Source organism: Cottoperca gobio, chromosome 15 (assembly GCF_900634415.1).
Source record: "Cottoperca gobio chromosome 15, fCotGob3.1, whole genome shotgun sequence".
In the NCBI taxonomy this organism is placed as follows: Eukaryota; Metazoa; Chordata; class Actinopteri; order Perciformes; family Bovichtidae; genus Cottoperca; species Cottoperca gobio.
Genome location: NC_041369.1, coordinates 12,420,877 through 12,439,206, shown reverse-complemented (window position 1 = coordinate 12,439,206; position 18,330 = coordinate 12,420,877). Strand labels below are relative to the sequence as shown.

At 36.8% G+C, this 18,330-nt stretch overlaps 2 protein-coding genes across 6 annotated transcripts in view; both read left to right on the top strand.

Annotated features, from left to right (window-relative positions):
• mcph1 (microcephalin 1) overlaps positions 1-4,270 on the top strand; it is a 33,414-nt gene extending 29,144 nt beyond the window's left edge. For 2 of the 3 annotated variants that reach the window (XM_029449684.1, XM_029449685.1), the window contains exons 14-15: positions 3,451-3,688; positions 3,785-4,270. In XM_029449684.1, the coding sequence (XP_029305544.1) occupies positions 3,451-3,688; positions 3,785-3,837 (291 nt within the window). In that variant the 3' untranslated portion in view covers positions 3,838-4,270. The remainder of the gene's footprint in view (positions 1-3,450; positions 3,689-3,784) is intronic. The other variant, XM_029449686.1, reaches the window with a different exon arrangement.
• A 1,376-nt stretch (positions 4,271-5,646) lies between these two features.
• Positions 5,647-18,027, top strand: agpat5 (1-acylglycerol-3-phosphate O-acyltransferase 5 (lysophosphatidic acid acyltransferase, epsilon)). Of its 3 annotated transcripts, XM_029449717.1 has the most exons (9): positions 5,648-5,844; positions 6,250-6,487; positions 7,300-7,369; positions 7,458-7,573; positions 7,692-7,781; positions 8,447-8,537; positions 9,843-10,004; positions 15,141-15,264; positions 15,978-18,027. In XM_029449717.1, exons 2-9 carry the CDS (start codon positions 6,269-6,271, stop codon positions 16,201-16,203), a joined length of 1,098 nt encoding a protein of 365 aa, XP_029305577.1. In that variant the 5' UTR covers positions 5,648-5,844; positions 6,250-6,268; the 3' UTR covers positions 16,204-18,027. The 3 variants fall into 3 exon arrangements, with proteins under 3 accessions (XP_029305579.1, XP_029305577.1, XP_029305576.1); XM_029449719.1 differs by lacking the exon at positions 15,978-18,027 and adding an exon at positions 15,435-15,968 and having other exon boundaries at positions 5,647-6,487; XM_029449716.1 differs by having other exon boundaries at positions 5,649-6,487.
• The last annotated feature ends 303 nt before the right edge of the window (positions 18,028-18,330 follow it).

Here is an 18,330-nt window from a genome sequence, read left to right as displayed (position 1 = left end):
TACCAAGGAAGGAAGGACTTGTCGTCATTCCACAAACATTGACTTTTTCAGGTGCTCAGGCTGAATCACTCAAACTTTAATGGCAACAGTAATTGAACACGCACTGAACAGGCCCTCATGCTACAAGCAGACAATGTGACTTCTGCTAACCATTAAGCGCATGCTGTATTTCATTATGCAAAGCAGAAATGTATTCCTGCCTCATATTTGTTGTTACTGCAAAAGCTATCTGCCTCTTTTTAGAACATGTGCACAAGAGAAATGCAACTGCACATTAATGGCTGCAAAGATATTGATTTGTCAGAAGAAGGAGGTGGAATTTCCAATCTGAAGAATAAATTGATTTTTACTGAGACTTTACAATGAAACTCATCCATGTTGTACAAATTCAAGAGTGTTTATCAGAGAAAGAGATGAAAATAATTCAGCGCTGTGATACGGAAAAATGCAACAACAGGCTTCAGCCTGCAGCTGGTTTACAGACTAATATTTACAGAGATGTGAGTTTTGAATGATATATCTTTAACGCAGCAGTATACTAGATATGAAATTAAATTTACATAAATCCAAACTGCTGTTAACAGTAAACGTCGTAGTACTCAATATTAAAATGAGTTCACAAATCTTCACATAAATTCTCTGTATATATATATATATATATATATATATATAGAATAGAATATACAATATGTATATATATATATATATATATATATATATACATATTGTATATTCTATTCTATTTGTCTATTGTACATGTACTTTTTGATTAGCTCTTTTTCATGTTACCCTTTTGTGTTGGACTGTTTCTCCCAGTTTTTAAAGCCTGTTTTCTCACATTTTAGACCTTACATATAGTCTTCAATCATTCTCTTTAAATTGCACAATGTCGGTTAATCTTAACCTGACCCCGTCTCTGAACCTCTGACCAATCCCTGATCACTTGACGTGAAGTGAAACGTGTGAGAACATTGACAAAAGGCTAAAAGCCTTAAAGCTTGTTTCCTGGCATTCAACTTCAGAATAGAGCAGATTGTCCCCCTTCAGTTTAGCAGCTGACCCTTGCTGGATACAGAGCAGGCACGTAGCGAGAGCTCAGAGCATCACTCACCAAACCCAAAAAGAAACAACCTCAAAGACATCCACATGCTGTCATTTAGACAGACAGAGCTGCTAATCCTCTATGAAGAATGTGTGAAATGAAACGGGGCACATAAGATGCCATTATAGCTCACCTTGATGCCACTCGACACTTAGCGAAGAGTTGTCTTAGTTTAGTGTTATTCTGATCGGGTTTAGTAATTATTTCAATTAATAATTATGAGGCTGCCTTAAAGTTGTAAGTTAAACTAAACTAAAATAGTGCTGAATTGTTTTTTCAAAGTTTGTTAATTTAATTATACTGTAATAAACTGTATTAAGTTCAGCAATGACTTAGAAATGTTTACAAAAGTAGCTATTTCAATTAGCTTTAATAGTACATTTATTCTTTTAGTGGATGTTTTTCATGCGTTTCAAAGCCACATTCTTCCAGCTTCTGCTGCATCACTAGCAGCCACCTTCAGGCCACTTTCAGTATTGAAACAAAGTTTCAAATGTGTGGCTGTGGTGACTTTCAAGACTTCTTGCTTAAAGTGGATACTTCCTTTATTTATCAGGTAAAGCACACATTAATTTGTATCATTAGTGTCATCATGGTTAGTATTGTATTGTTAATGAGAGAAAAGACACGTGATAGATGTTTTTAATCTTTGATTCACTTGAACTACAAGAGAGAAAACATTCTTGAACCCAAACACGATGAATGCCGGGAAGTATGGCAGTAACCTGATAATGTTGAAACAAACTTGTTTTGATGAGTTTAGTGAACAGTCAGCAGGACGTTGACTCGACTCATAATGCACTGTATTACTGCGTTCGTCAGAGTCGGAGGTCGCAATTTCCCAGTTGAAATTTTCAACTTTTTCGACCTCCAAGCGTTACAGGTGCACCAAACATAAACAAAAAACCTGGCTGACCCTGACAAACGGATATTTCTTTGGCAAGTTTACACACACTTGAACTCTCAGTAGTGCAGCCTCCTTGCACATATAAACAAAACAGCTTTCCTGAATAACGTTTGTGCAGAGAAAATACATTTCAGAGATGGTTTAACCTGACCAGCTACCTAATGACAGTGGTGACATTTTGACTTAAATTTACATGCAGAACAGGTTTAACTGTTTCATAGTATGTATTATTTTAAACGATTACCCAGCTTCAACCTGACTGGAGGTGTAATTAACCAGTAATAATAGTAAGTTGACATGAAACTGAAGTAATTACAAGCTACAAGGAGTTTTTGTTTTGTAATACTTTATTGCAGTGTTTCCTAAATTATCTTCCAGACAATTGTTGACTTCAGATTTCATTGCACATGTTCCTACTTTTTATACAAGACACAAAATGACTCGGGCTCAAAAAGTAAGCAAAAACAAAGAGAAAGGATGGTCGCACATAATCAATGACGGGGGCAGAGTGAAAGTCTTTCCTCAAAACACCAAATATTAGGAAGATATTTTAGACTTTACAAAACCTGCAGTAAAGTAAAGCTGCAGGGGATGAGTAACGACTTCTGCTTCGACACCACAGGCACAAACAATTGCAAACTACAATGAATTTTTAGAAACAAGATGATTACATTTCATTCAGTCTTGGACCAGTAACTTCCTTGACTCTATGCTGGTTGCCTAGCAACTGGTCCTGGCTAAGCAACAGTCCAGCATATAATCGTCCGTGAAACGGTGAATAACTGTCTTTACACTTTGATTTTTGTACAGATTTAACGAATGAGACAATGTGGTGACTAGTGAGCTTTAAAGTTGCTGGTAGGGTGATTGTTTTAACGTTTGGACAGAACCAGGCTAGCGGTTTCCCCCCGTTCCCAGTCCTTATGGTAAGCTACGCTTAGTTTTTCTTCTGAACATAATCAGCTTCTGATTGTACCTCTCTGAAAACAGTTAACCCAGTTGGTACATAAGACTACTGTTTATTCTTATGAATTTAATTCTATTTTATAGAAAAACAGTCGTCCCATGTGCCCAAAGCCTAAATATAGTATAAGAAAATGGCTGTATCTCAGAAACTATAAGCACAATCAAGTATTTGGTATCTATGAACTTATAACAAGTTGAATACCAAAGATTTGCACATACAAAAAATATTTAATGTAGAAGATATTTCATAAACACAATGTATGCATTTTTCCTTATTTTCTCAAAAGTCCTTACTTTGACTATTGATAAAAGTGGAATGTGTTGTACTGTAACATACTTGCCTAAAGTATGTCATTACCAGATTTCAAGACTTTAGACCAATCGGACCAAAGGTTGTGGCATTTTTCCTTATACTGAATAAAGTCTTTCGGTACAAATGGGTTAATTTGCATTAATTGTCCATTTCTCTTCCCAGATCTGTCGTCTCCAGAGGCACCTGTCTGCCGGGGAGCACCAGCAGGATCTGTTCCAAAGTCAGCCAGCCATGTTTGTGTCCCAGCACTCTCAGCCACCCACTCAGAGTCTGGTGGAGCTGATCCAGCTCTGTGGAGGAACAGTCTGCAAAACCGTGCGGCAGGCGGGCATCTGCATCGGGACGTACAGCGGCAGGAAGCCCGAGGGAAGCAGGATCCTGTCTGAGCAGTGGGTGCTGGGTAAGATGTTTTCTGCTATTCTCTGTGATAAATGATACATTCCTCTGTTCTGCAACTATTCATTGTTTCTCTCATTTGTTTGTGATTTTATTTCAGACAGTATCACACATTTGAAGCAGCTGTCATATGATAACTACGACTTGGAGTGAAAGCTGTGACGTTTAGTTTTAATAATGATATGTACAATGCCTGGTCACATACCCTTGGTATCTACCTTACAGTGTTCCTTGTGTGCAGGTTTATAATCTGTTTTGTGTTCAGGGGCTTTAAATAAATCCTCTCAAATATTCAGTTTTCAAAGAATTTTATTCCTTGGTTACTATGGAAACAATTCAAATAACTGTGAAGCTTGGGAAACTGCACGGACATAGTGTCGATCCTTTCATTCTTGCTATTCTTTCATAAAGTAATAACCACTACTGTGTAACTGGGTTTTTAACATGAGCTTTGAGATTGTTTTTTCCATTTATAGCGATGTGATTTTAATACTTGAACCAGTCTAACGTATACTGAAGATAACATACTGTATCTTTTTTAAAATGTTTTGTGATGCCATTCTTAATAAATACTTGTTTAAAAAAATGTATTTTCATCATTGGTTTTTTATTTATTTATTGAAATTGAATTTTGACAAGATTAATTTAAGTGCGTCTGAATTTGTTTTACCATCATGTTGTGATGTATGACGCACCCATTTGAGAATAACGTTTTGGTTTTTGAAAATGAAAAAGAGGATCAGAGATGGATCAATCTGTCAAAAGCGCCGTCAGTCCTCTCAGCAGTTTTACTGGGTGACAGACGACAAATGAACAAGCTGATGTCTCACAGCTTGTACTCACCCTTGTCAGCCATATTTAAGCAGCAGACGGAAAGTAAAACATGTACTCAAATACTACAAGACTTTACTTTAATCGACTAGAATATTATTTGTAGTTTTGACATATACACTGTTACTATTTCTAAAGTATTTGATACACACACGTGTAGTATGTTAGGTTCATGAAGTATAAAGTAAGGCAGGTTTTTTATACAGAACCATTCAGTGCTTTTCTGGGGCAAAAATATAATAAACATAAGATGTAAAGAAAACGCTAAACTTGTAATTAAAGACAATCAAAACCAAAAGCGAGAACAAGCTATTTTCTTTTAATTAGAAATGCATTTCATAAAAAAATAGTTACAGAGCAAAAACATCTGTAGAAAAAAATAGTTACAGATCAGGATAAAGTCATGTTTTGAAAAGCTGCAGCTTGAAAAAATTTTAAACCCTGATTGTAATGAGCTGACAGGTAAGGCAGACTTTGTGTGTTCAGGAAACTGTCTAGAACTGTTTAGTAGATAAAGAAATGTGTTTTTAGCTGTAACATTTACTTTCCCCTTTGTCTTTGTGTCCAACTTTTGAAGCAACTTTAACATGCCAAGCCCAGTAAAATAAAGAATTGTATCAATATTGTATTCCAGGTCAGCACAATATGACTGATAGCATTCAGAGCAACACCCTGTTCTCTCCCCACCTTCACTGCAAACATTACTGAATCATATCTGTGTCGAAATTAATTATTTTTCATAGAACATTATGAAATGTGATGTTCAAGTTATTTTATTCATCACATGTACAACAATGACATTGAAGCAGTCTTTGGTAATAAAAATCTTAAGCCTCAACAATGCTAATTTAATATATATAAAAAAAGAAAAGATACGTGAAAAACAAAATGAGACTGAACATAAAACAGTGCAAATAAAAACATATATAATATATATGTATAAACTGAACGTAAACAGAAATGTAGTAAATGTATATGCCTTATGACAACTAAATATTACAATTGTGGGGAAACAGGAAAAACTTGCAGGAAAAAGCGTTATAGCCCTTTAATAATAAACTCATGGTGCGATCCCGCTCATTGGTCGGCCTCTACTACGTCACTTGACCAATCAGCTTCGTCGATGTTACGGGGTGGCATTACGTAGGGAGGCGTGTGTGACATTTGCTGCAAGAAGCTAGTTTATGAACAGCTAACCGGATAAAGATGAAACGCTGGGGGAAGGAAGTAGAAACTATTTAGCATTTTAACAACTGAACTGACTTTTGGGTCACACTTTGTTATCGTACACATATTAGAGAAGACAGTTTATATCAAATGTGGCGAAAGGTAAAACTTCCTGTCAGGCTAAACACGTTAAATAACAGTTAGTAAGCTAACGCTTTTAACTTGTACTATACAGATTCAGGTTAAGTTACTATTCTGGTTTGCTGCTCTGTGATGTTGATACTAATCACTTAACTGCAGTTTCTCTCGGGTTTGTTTGTATTGCAGTATGGGTGGACGTTATCGCTTAAGCCGACTTGGCTAACTGCCTTTCGCACACAAGGTTAACATTAGCTTTAGCCAGCTAGCTCCTCACTCTCCTTTTGCTGCAGCTTTCTCACTTTCTTCTTATGCTGACTTGTCAGAGCACGTGTGCTGAAAGTAGACCAGGTGTGCTAGGGGATAGATAGGGTCTGCAACTTAATCACAGGGTAAGTCTACTTAAGGGGTATATTTGTGTTACTTTAGTGGAGCCAGAGGTGGGACCATGCTGCTCTCCTTGGTTGTGCACACCTACTCGCTGCGGTACTGGTTTCCAGCCACGGTCATGCTGGGGACAGCTCCTGCTTACCTGCTGTCATGGGGGATTTGGCGCTTAATTTCAACTGCCTTACCAGCGAGAGTGTATCACAAGTTAGATGACCGGTTATACTCCATCTACCAGAGTATGGTCCTGTTCTTCTTTGAAAACTACACTGGGGTGGAGGTGAGTGATCCTTCATTTACTGCCTGTACACTTACAGTAAATCTGACAATGTGGTCACCATGTGTGAAACTGTTTATCAAGGATGGGGAATTGTTCCCTCAAGTATTTAGTCAAGTGATAATAGAAAAACAGGACACAGTCATAAGTGGCGGCCGCCTCTGACTGGCTGTGCCAGCAGTTTGTTGGCTGCTTTTGTTGATTACATGACTTTGGTATTTGTGAGTTTCCTTCTATAAGCCTCTAGTTGTTTTTAAATATCAACTGCACAACTTGCTTCTTTTCTTTTGGTGTTGTGTTTCTGCTGCTTTTGTTTTTATTGCGCAAACAAAAGTATATGTTATGCAACAATTCGGATCAGTGCATTTTTGCAGGTGTCTGCATTTGTTGTCACTGTTAAAATAACCAAATGTAAGGTGGACACGAGGTAGGTAAACAAAATCTCGATGAACCGGATACATGGCAAGAAACTCTGCATTCTTTGTCCTTTTGTTTCCTCTCCTTGTACAGGTATTATTGTAGTTAGTTTGCAGACAAACAACAGTGACAGTGTTCTGTGCATTGCCTGTGCGGTTCCACTAACTGGTAGCCACATTAGTTTTATGAAGGGCTGTCGACTAATTGGTCGTTTGGTCTTAGTCGAATAAGAATTTCTGTAATTGAGGACAGTCCTAGTAGATTGTAAGGGAAACATTTTTAATTAATCTTCTGCGTTTGTTGAAAAGCAAAGAGAAAACCCCATTTCTATTTGAATGATTTTGCAAACTATCCTTTTTGCTGGAGGCTGTAATGTCTTTCACCTGTTTTCTCTGTAGGTCATTTTATATGGAGATATACCAAAGAACAAAGAGAACGTCATCTACCTGTCTAATCACCAATGTACAGGTAATACATTTACATATTAAAATCTCAGTCTATTGTGAAGCGCCGATTGTAGTAAATATCTAATCACTACCAATGTTTTTTCTTGTAGCTGACTGGATCATTGCGGACATGCTCGCCATCAGGCAGAGTGCCCTCGGCCACGTCAGGTACGTCCTTAAAGACGGACTCAAGTGGCTCCCGCTGTACGGATGGTATTTCTCTCAGGTAATGCAACTGTGTGAGTATTTGAATGTCATTTGTAAATTTCAGTTGCAGAGAATGTAAATCAAACTTGAATCACATTCCCGTATTCTGTTCTCATCCAATTATCTTTCTGTTTTAGCATGGAGGAGCCTACGTGAAACGAAGTGCAAAGTTCAACGAAGTAACGATGAAGAAGAAGCTCCAAACTCAGACTCGATGCGGAGCACCAGTAAGTACCTAAATGTTCTAAATTAGCCTCTCGACTACATTCACTTTATACTGTCTGCGAGCATGTTTTACCCCTCAAAGACGCATGTTGGGTTTTCAATGATGTTCAAAAGAGATCAAGAACTTCACAGACAAATTGTATCTTCAAGCGGAGCCTTATTTCCAAAAGGTGTGTGTGTGTGTGTGTGTGTGTGTGTGTGTGTGTGTGTGTGTGTGTGTGTGTTAGTTACAGTAAACCTAATCGGGCGTCACATCGTTGCACTAATTTGATAATACATTTTCTTTTAATTGTTCCTGTTTGACAGAAATGTATTTTATCAAATGTAAAATAAACAAAGACTCAATGAGTTTGATTTTCCTAAACAACGTGTGTGTGGTCGTATCTGCAGATGCCCTACAGCCCTCAGGAATTATTTGTCGTATATAAACATAGAAGGTACAATTCCAGTGAAATGTAATCCGGTGTTTAAATAGCAATAATAATAAATATGTGTATGATTTTAAAAGAACGAGGTAATGAAAACGGTTTATAAAGTTTTCTTCTGAACATTACAGGTTTCACAGTGTTTGAAGTTCAACAAATGCTGTCAAAGTTAGAAAATCCATTTTGGCCTGTGCAATAACGATCAGAGGAGGCTTTGATTTCATGTGTTTTTCTCCCCGCAGATGTACCTCGTCATCTTCCCAGAAGGAACTCGGTATAATCCAGAGCTCAAGAATGTTATCGCTGACAGTCAGGCTTTTGCTACGAAAGAAGGTACTGGCATGATGGCAGCCATTTACTGCTGCATACTAATTGATCACAGCCCACGCAGTCTGTAAAACAGCTGTCAAAGTTTTGTTCCGTGACCTGTGATCACCCTTGCAAGCTATCGTTTGGCCGATGAGAATCACATGCATACAAAGTTTTCAGTCTACATCGTTCATTGTTATAATTAGAATCATTACAAAGTATGGCTGCATATAACGATTATTTTCATTATCGATTAATCTATTAATAGTTTGGTCTCTAAAATAGTGAAAACTGCTAATCCCAGTTTCTCAAAGTGCAAGGTGATGTCTTTAAGTGGTTTCTTTTTTGTCAGTCCAAAACCCAAAGATATTCACTTTGATATAATAAAAAGCAGGACATTTCCATATTTGAGACGCCATTTTAGCGTGAGAAATGACTAACAATTAATCTATTATCAATTGCCAATTATTTTTGTGTCAATTGACTAATCGATTAGTCGGCTAATTGTTGCAGCTCTATTACAAAGTTCAAGTTTAAAAACAGCGTTATGTCAGTCAGTCATTGTTTTGGACAGCTTTGTTTACACCCCTTTGTTGAATAAATAATTAGTAGAGCTTTATAAACATAAGAACTGTTATATTCATTTCTGTCTGCATTGGATTATTGGTGTAGTGCCAGGAATTGGTCAGCGTCCACCAAAACTGCTTATTGACTAATCCAGCTGCTGCAGCTCAAAATTTGAAGGACATAATGGACTTGCTCTTAGTCGATAAGAGAGGATTTATTGCGCACAAAAAGAGTTTTCTCTCCTGATTATTATTTTTTGTGGTGATTATACTTAACTACAATGTAACAATGTAAATTACAATACAGCTTTACAATTTAACAGCTAAATACGTTTGTTGCATCAATGTGATTCTTATGATGCTGTAGCAGTGTGATGTTTTAGCTCGACTCAACCCGCCAGATTAATCTCTGAATATCACCTTCCCCCATTAATCCAAATAAATCGCCCTGGAGAGCTGACATGTGCACATGACATTATCTGCTATTAGTGAGGTATTAGTGAGCAGAGGGTGGTGCCACATCGGCAGAGGAACAACAGACTGTGCAGTAACTGACCAAAACACAAGCATTCACAGAGAATGACAGAATTTGTTATATATGTTTTAATGCCACACTCACTCTGGGGAAATTAAGATTACATGGCTACCATCTTCTATCATGTAGGCGGATACTGCATGCTTTATGTCCACACTGTTAATATAACATGTATTTAATCAGGTAATCTGAATGAATATAATTTATTACTTCTGTTCCCCTCCACAGGACTGGCTGTCCTAAAGCACACGCTTACACCCAGAATGAAGGCCTCTCACATCGCCCTCGATGCCATGAAGGACCACCTGAACGCCATCTATGACGTCACCGTGGCCTACGAGGGAACGCTGGAAACCTCCGGTCAAAGAAAACCTGCGCCATCAATGCCGGGTAAGCAGGAATCTGAGTTGAGGCGTCTGTCCACAGACGTGTAGGATTCTCAGTTAAGTATTTCCTTAAAGAAGACGGAGAGTTTTCAACAGCTTCCTTGATCTGTGATCTGTACCTGGAGATATTGTCTTGCTGTGTTTCTAAAAAAAATTGTGTCTGGTGTAAACTCGGGACACATGCAGCTCGAATACGTTTGGAAATGTAAGCCCAACTCCTGAAGAAGAGTAGTCTCACCAGTCGACTGCAGAACTATCTATTCTGCCCAGTCATCGCTCTCCTGTTGTAGTATTCACAGTAGCGGACAGTAAAGTGGTGAAACAACATGGTGTTACTCCACTTGCTGCCCATTTACACCTGGTTTAGGAGAGGGACAATATAAAAGTTGAATGTCCCGATTACCTGGCCAAAATATTTGCAATATTATCCCAATAATCTTCAAAATATGCTTGAAACTATTGAAAAGACATTGAAGCATACTGGAACCACTTCTTCCATACATCTTATTGCATCACAGATAGGACACACCTTTTCTTTAAACAATTTAGTTTATGCGGATAATGGAAATTCATCATGAGTAACTTATTGTGAGTGTTTTACTTCGCGATCCGCAATAAAATCCTAAAACCGGACATCCTTAATCTTTATCTGATGTGGAAAAGGAAACATGCTTGTTAATACCAGCTATTGGGATCTGAAAGCGATCGACCAGATCACATCTGAAGGTGGATCTCAGCTGAAAATGTAGCCTGTACAGCTATAACTCTTCCCCTGTAAAAATGATTTAAAGCTGAATGCCTGCTCATGGCGTTGCTTCCATTGATTTGGAAAGTGTTTTTCTGGTTGACAAATCCACCAGCCTCGCCTGACTAATTTATATATCGAGTCAATCGTAGTGCAGATTTGACATAACGAGAATACTCATTCACTTCCGCTTTTCTGTCGATACAAGTAGCATTTTAACACCCGATATAAAAGCAGATGCATCGTCGGCTAACCTGCTTCTATCTTCTGTAGATCAATGCACCCATAGACACACAGGCGTTGTATCATCAATCCTGCAACGTTGTGATCACCCCCCTCAGTAATCATACACATGGTAAACATTACCTATTAACAGCGGTGTCTTCCTGTAAACAGCATGACTCCGTGTTTTGGAGTTTTTGATCATTCTGTTTACCCGGTTGTTTGACGAGCACTGTTTGAATGTTAGAGAAAAAACATCCCGTTTCAGTCAGGAATAAGCATCAATGTGTTTCTAGCAAACAAAACACAGACTCAAAAAGCATTCTTGTCATCATCACGCACTTCCTGGTCTCATGTGGTGAAGGTGATTTTTAGTGATTTCATAAGGAAGTGGAAGTGACTCGAGGCTGCGTTCACGTCTGAGTTTCACATCCGACAGAAGTTTCTCACCACAGCTTGAATCATTTGAACTTATCGTGATGATACACTATAGAGTATGTGACTTGTGTTTAAAACTCAGATCACAATTTGTCAGTTGGCTGAGATAATAGACGGTTGAGTTTGGAAAAACTTTTTAAAGTCATTGAAAATGGAGATCCAAATTTAAGCAAATGTCCTGAATTGATTATTGTAAATGTTAACAGTCATTCAGTAGTTTTAAAATGATCAAATTCAGTATTTTAATGTAATTCACACAGCCTTAGGTTACAGCACTTGTAGAATTAAATTACCTCTGCAGAGTTCATTATTTGAAAACCAAAACAGTTTTTAAATTTCTAAATGTAAAGGTTTACTTGTTACTTTGGCCTCCAGAGTGTTTTAATTTAACAAACTCAGGCAAATGCTTTTGCATATTTTGGTTATAAAGTTTTTATTCAAATGAGACTGGAATGTTAATTTGTTGGCGACATTTCAGTGCCTTGTGGGTGGCCTGCCTCGTGTCGGCTTTTAGATCTCTTGTTGCATCAGCAGGTCATCAATCTAACAAGTACGCACGTTCTTTAAAAACTCAGAGCCAGATTGTAAATGGGGAAATTTTACACTTCTCTTTTTTTGAGAAAGTAAAAATAAGGAAGACACCCAACTCACTTAATGTTGTCTGAATTGATCAGAGGAAAGAAATGCTAAACAAACTAAAACTTATTTCAGTAGTTTTTGCATTCAATGGCTGTTTGAATTGTAATTTGGTATTTTTATCTGATTGCTGATGCTTCTTCCTAGTTTTTCTGAAAATCCTGCTGACAAACAAGCTGGAAACATATCCGAGCTCCCTGCACACCTTAAAAGCTATTTGGTCCCGTCGTTATATGCAGATGAAGTATTTACGATTTCATTTTCAGCTTTACTAGACTTTATGAAAGAGGTTTAAGTCAGGAGGCATTGTTTGATTTCCTTCTATTCAAGGAAGTTGTTTTAAAGTGTGTTTTGGAACATTGTTCTGCTTAAACACGCGTGACCTGCAGTCGAGGGTAGGCTTTCCTTTTTTTAAGACTGACTTTGGCTTCTTCATGTGTGTTCCTGCGAAAATAAATCCTGTGTTTGTGTCTCTTCTCCTGAGCCTCCGTCCACACTTACCGTCTTTTGTCAGTGTTTATTAAAGTAGCACACACGGCGTCTGAAGGTCAATCGAAATCTGTGCAGCAGCTGATTGAGAAGCTCTCTCCGCCACTGAAGCAATCTTTCACTGCTGACTTCGATCAAGTTTCCTCTTTCAGGTCGCAGTGCCAGGTTTCCTGATAATATTGCATGTTGTGGAAACAGGAACTTGAAGGTCTCTGGAGATTCATGTGTAGCCTTGAGCATTCACACTTGGCTACATTTTTATGTCTGACCTTCTTGGACACTTTTCTTTCTCTGCTTGGAGCTCTGACAGTTTAAAATTTAATGTTCACTTGACACTGAAAACCTGAAACATTTTAACGATTATATTTTAGGATACATTTAGTGTGTGGGGTGTATTTATGTATGTATATAGTATGTAGTATGTGAGGGTATTAATCTATATTATTATATTAATATAAGATAGATATAGATATCTATAATATTTATATATATATATATTATATATTTTAGTTAGATATAATCTATTAATAGTATATATATATATATAGATAATTATCTTCTATCTGTGTCTCTGCTATAGTATCATCTCTTCCATATATTCTATATATATACTCTCACTTAGATAATTTATCTATATATATCTCTTTACACAATCTATTATATCACTTCCTCTCAATACTCACCTCTCTCTCTCCTATATATCTAAACTCCCTTCTCCCTCTCTTTTCTCTTCTCTCTCTCTCTCTCTTCTCTCTCCCCCTCTTCTCTACTCTCTCTCTGTTCTCTTCTCTCTCTCTCTCTCTCTCTCTCTATCTCTATTTTGTGTTTTTTTTTTTTTTTTTCCTATCTATTATAGTCTCTCTCTATCTTTTTTTTGTTATATCATATCCTTTTTGTTCTATCTATATTATCTATGTATATATATATATCTTTTATATCTCTATATCTATCTTACTTCTATCTTTCTATCTGTCTCTCTATCATACTCATCTCTCTCTTCTCTCTCTCTCTCTCTCTATACCTCACACCCATATATCTCTCTCTCTCTATATATCTCTCTATTTCTCTATCCTCTATATATCTCTACTCTATCATCTATCTATCGGCTGTCCTCTCTCATCTCTGTGTCTCTCTCTATCTATCTCTATCTATATCTCCTCTCTATCTATATCTATCTATCTATTATATATATCTCTCTCTCTCTATCCATATATACTATACCTATCTACTATCTCTATATCTCTCTCTCTCCCATGTGTGATATTTAATCTTCTTGTCCTCTTATCTACTGTGTATCCTTCATATCTATATATATCATCTATCTATCTATCTAATATCTCTCTCTCTTCTATCTCTCTCTCTATATATATATATCTATCTATATATTATCCCCTCATATCTCTCTATCCCTCTCTCTTTCTCTCCTCTCTGTCCATACTCTCTGTCTCTCCTCTTTATATCTATTCTATATCATATTTATCTTCTTATATCTATCTCCTGTATTTTATATACTTATTTCTCTGTATCTTTCTCTATCTCTCTATTTCCTATTTCTCTCCTCTCTCTAATATATATCTCTATTTCTTGTTTACTCTTTCTCAATCTCTAATCTCTATCTCTCTATTTCTTTTCATATATCTCTCTGTTTCATCTTTCTCTCTATCTCTCTCTTTCTATCTCTCTTTCTTTTTCCTATCTCTCTTCTCTCTCTCTATCCTATATCTCTCTATCTCCCCTCTCCATCTATATCTCTATCTATCTATTTCTTTCTTATCTATTTCTCTCTCTTTCTTTTTCCTCTATCTTTATCTATATCTTTCTTTCTCTCTCTCTCCATCTATATCTCTATCTCTCTCTCTATTTCTTTTATCTCTTCTCTATATCTACTCTATATATTTCCTTTTTCCTATCTCTCTATCTACTCTTCTCCCTCTCTCTCTATATATCTATCCATCCATCTCTATCTCCCCTCCATCTCTCATCCTATATATCTCTCTCTATTTTCTTTTTCTCTCTTTATTTCTCTCTCTCTTGTCTCATCTTTCTTTTTTCTCTCTCTCTTTCTCTCTCTTTCTTATTTATTTCTTTTTTTTTTCTATCTTTATTTCTATCTCTCTCTATATCTCTCTATCATATCTTCTCTCTCTATCTCTACTTATATATATTATATTTTATATATATATTACACATTTTTATATATATATTACACATTTTTATATATTTACCATTTTTATATATATCTACATATTTTATATACCATAATATTTACAACTTTTTTAATATATATATTATTTTTTTTTTTTTTATATTTTCTTCTGTTGAAACTCTAAATATTTAGTATTATTTCAGATATTAATTGCACTTGACTGACTCATTTCGACCTGATTTCATATCCCATCTGCGTATTGCTCTAACTTCTCGTCCTTGTTCCTGTAATCGGTTATTTAACTGTGGTACGTTACCGGCCTTTATTCTGTTGAATCACCGTATAGCAGCTCTACTCTATCATGTCACCTCGTGTTGATTTATAAGCACTTACCTCTACGTGCCGTTTCTTGCTGAAAGGCTTTTCCTGTTTTTGTTTAGTCTCTTTATTTCTGTGTTTGACAGAATTCCTGTGCAAAGAATGTCCCCGAGTCCACATATACTTCGACCGTGTGGACATAAAGGAAATCCCTACAGAGCCACTGTTCTTCCGCAGGTGGCTGCACGAGCGGTTTGAAATCAAGGACCGGTAAGTGTGTGTGGGTGAAACAGTTAATCATCCTGAAATTACATGTTATTCAATCTATATGATTTTTTTTTTATGTTTTACTCCCGCACGCCATAAGTGTTGAGCACAAATATGAATCTTAGCTTCTTAAAAAAAACCTGAAAATAACTTGTTTATCTGTTTTTGTGCAGTTCCCTTTAGGAAAGACCAGTGATCCTGGAGGGAGTAACATTGTTGAAACAGTCATGTTCTAGATATTATTTCAATAAAATATCAGTTAACTTACTACAGGTTTACCAAATATTATTAATCGCAGATAAAAGTTAATCTTCTATGCCTTTTGGGTTCTGGACTGATGTTTTCTGGCACTTTAAACCGAACAATTTGTCAATTAATCAAGAAGATAACCAGAAGATTGATGAAATCAATCATTAATTGCAACCCTAAGATACTTTTACAGTCCAGAATCACTGACATAGACTGTGAATAACAAAAGTGTTTTGAAATAATAGTTGTGAATATATTCAGGAGGGACAGTGGTAAATATACTGAGCCCAACATTGACAATGCTAATCAAGACAAAAAAAGCCCCGGTGGGATTATGGTGCAATTTTTCTGCCTAAACTGCTTTATGATCTCTGACAGATCTTTGCAATGTTCTGTTTCACTTTTGTAGCCCTTGTGCTTTTCTAAGACGGGCTGAATTCCTAAGAGCGTTATCTGTCTTTTCAAAGACTGCTGACAGATTTCTACGAGTCGGAGGATCCAGACAAAAGATGCAAGTTCCCCGGGGAAGGCAAACATTCTCCTCTGAACCTTTCTAAAACCCTCCCATCAATGATTATCTTGGGGGGACTGACACTGCCATTACTGCTGACGGAGAACGGCAGGAAACTCTACGTGAGAACCTGGGTGTACGGGACACTGCTGGGCTGGCTCTGGGTGAACGCTTTTCCTTAACAAACAGGGCAGAGGCTGCCCCGATGAGACGCACAAAAGACATGGAGAGATGTTGCCATTTTCCTGTATCACAACAACACAAGGTGTGTTCCAGATGCAGTGTCTGATAAGAGGCTCATAGATTTACCCCACACGTCTGGCTCACTGTTGACCTTGAGCTGAAAGCTGAACGGAGATACGGATAAATGTTAAGCTTTTTGTGGTACTTGTTCCCTCGCGTCATTTGGATTTGCAGCCTGAAATGAAGAGAAAAGAAAAATGAGTGGATTCGGTGAAAAGTATTAGATTTCTCAAAAATAGCCCTTGTTATCTAGTATGAAATAAATAAAAAAATAGCTATATACTTATCTTAAAATAATCCCCCCTTTACCAGATTTACCAAATTAGTATTCATGCATGCTCACGTTCCCATTGGGCAGTTTTAAAGCTCATATATTTTTGAGAACAAATTGTGCTAAATCCTCTCAAAACATAAAATGATCAAGTTCAGCGACTGTATGTAGCTGACACAGTGCACCTGCCTACTGATGATGGATCATTCATTATTGAAGTGCACTGACTCATTGACATTGGTTGTAATGTTATTTATGCCAAGTCCCATGTTCGGAGTTTTATGCACTTTGCTCATTTAAAGTGATGTTTTTACATTAGTAAAACAAAATAAATAGCATGCAGTCCTCTATAGGGGCTCATACACACCAGCTGCATTGTTTACCATAAATATTCATATGACATCACTTTGTTTTATATACTGATGATGAATGTAGCTGTTAAACAGTCTCATTTATGTATATATGATAAAGTAAATGTTTATTATATTTTATTTCCAACACCCAAGACTTTGATTTGACTAACATTCATATCCTTAAAAAAATTCAATCTATTGTACTTTTGTGAGATGCACAGTGAGCTCATATGGAGGAATGTGTGTTTAAAAATTAAAATGTTCTCCAATATGACTTAAACCTCATAATGTCAATCATTGCCAAAACCTGGTGGGTGCATTTACCATGATGTTCTACATGTGTTTTTAAGTTGAGCAGTACTTGTCTAATGCCAGCCCGGATGACAGCAAAGAAACTTTACATTAAAATTAGATTTTTTTAATAATGGTTTATTCAAAGTTCCATAACTTTTATATGCATTTATTACTTTGAATACCATGTTACAGCTCACAAATATCTACCTAGCAAAAAGCTGACAAAGCCATGTTAACAGTATGTCACAGGTTCCTGTGCACTCAAAGCCATTTGTATTATAAAGTTCACTGTAATGTTAAAAGCACTGTATGTCCATTGTTGTTTACTGTGATGAAACCGTTGCATTTTCCCACGAGTCACTTTACATGTTTGCCGTCTCGTCCTCGTCTACAGTTAGTCTGAGATTAGTTTTCCTCTTGGTTCAGTAAATTATAGTTTTTACATGTCGCGCCAATACCTCACTTGAATAATCCTTCCTCGTTCCTAAATGACTCTTGTCAGCCATTTTGTAGTCATTTTTATCCTGACAAGATCAGACTGTCACTCATCAGGAAAACTTGTATGTAGACAGTATTTAAATGCCAACTGATTTTGGAAATGTGTGCCTTCTCTTTGGAGGAGTTGGTCCTCCGCCCTCTCTCTCACAGAGGGCCCTAGTGGCTCTTTTCCACCAGGTGACTGCAGGGAAGCATGTGGTCACATTGTCTACAGTTCATAGTGGCTTATTATGCTCGAAGAATGCATTGATTTACACTTTTTGAGGACTATTAATAAACGATGAAACCTTTAATGAATGTGATTTCTGGGACTGGGGGAGAGTGAAATAAAGTTTTTTTTGAGGAGAGTTAAGTTTCTCTGTTCTCTTACTGTCCTGGACACATGATTATTAAACGTGTATCTGCATGCTACTGGCACAATGTTTTACTGCTGGAATAAGGCAAATTGAAAATGCCTTATGCACAATTTAATACTTTCTTTTCATTTACACTGAACTATTTTTCATGTGTTGAAACTTCATATTTAGAGCAAGAATTTAAAAGTAAATCCTACAAATCTAAGAATTTGAGCTGCCAGAGGGACAGATTATTGGCAGATTAAATTTGCTGTTGGGCCCATATTGACCACCCACCGCCACCGCCTACTGGTT

Bases quoted from the DNA above. Each gene is read 5' to 3' on its own strand.
- agpat5 (XM_029449717.1), top strand. From the start codon at position 6,269: ATGCTGCTCTCCTTGGTTGTGCACACCTACTCGCTGCGGTACTGGTTT. The intron at 7,574-7,691 runs GTAATGCAACTG...TTTCTGTTTTAG, and splicing joins ACGGATGGTATTTCTCTCAG to CATGGAGGAGCCTACGTGAA. The intron at 8,538-9,842 runs GTACTGGCATGA...TCCCCTCCACAG, and splicing joins GGCTTTTGCTACGAAAGAAG to GACTGGCTGTCCTAAAGCAC.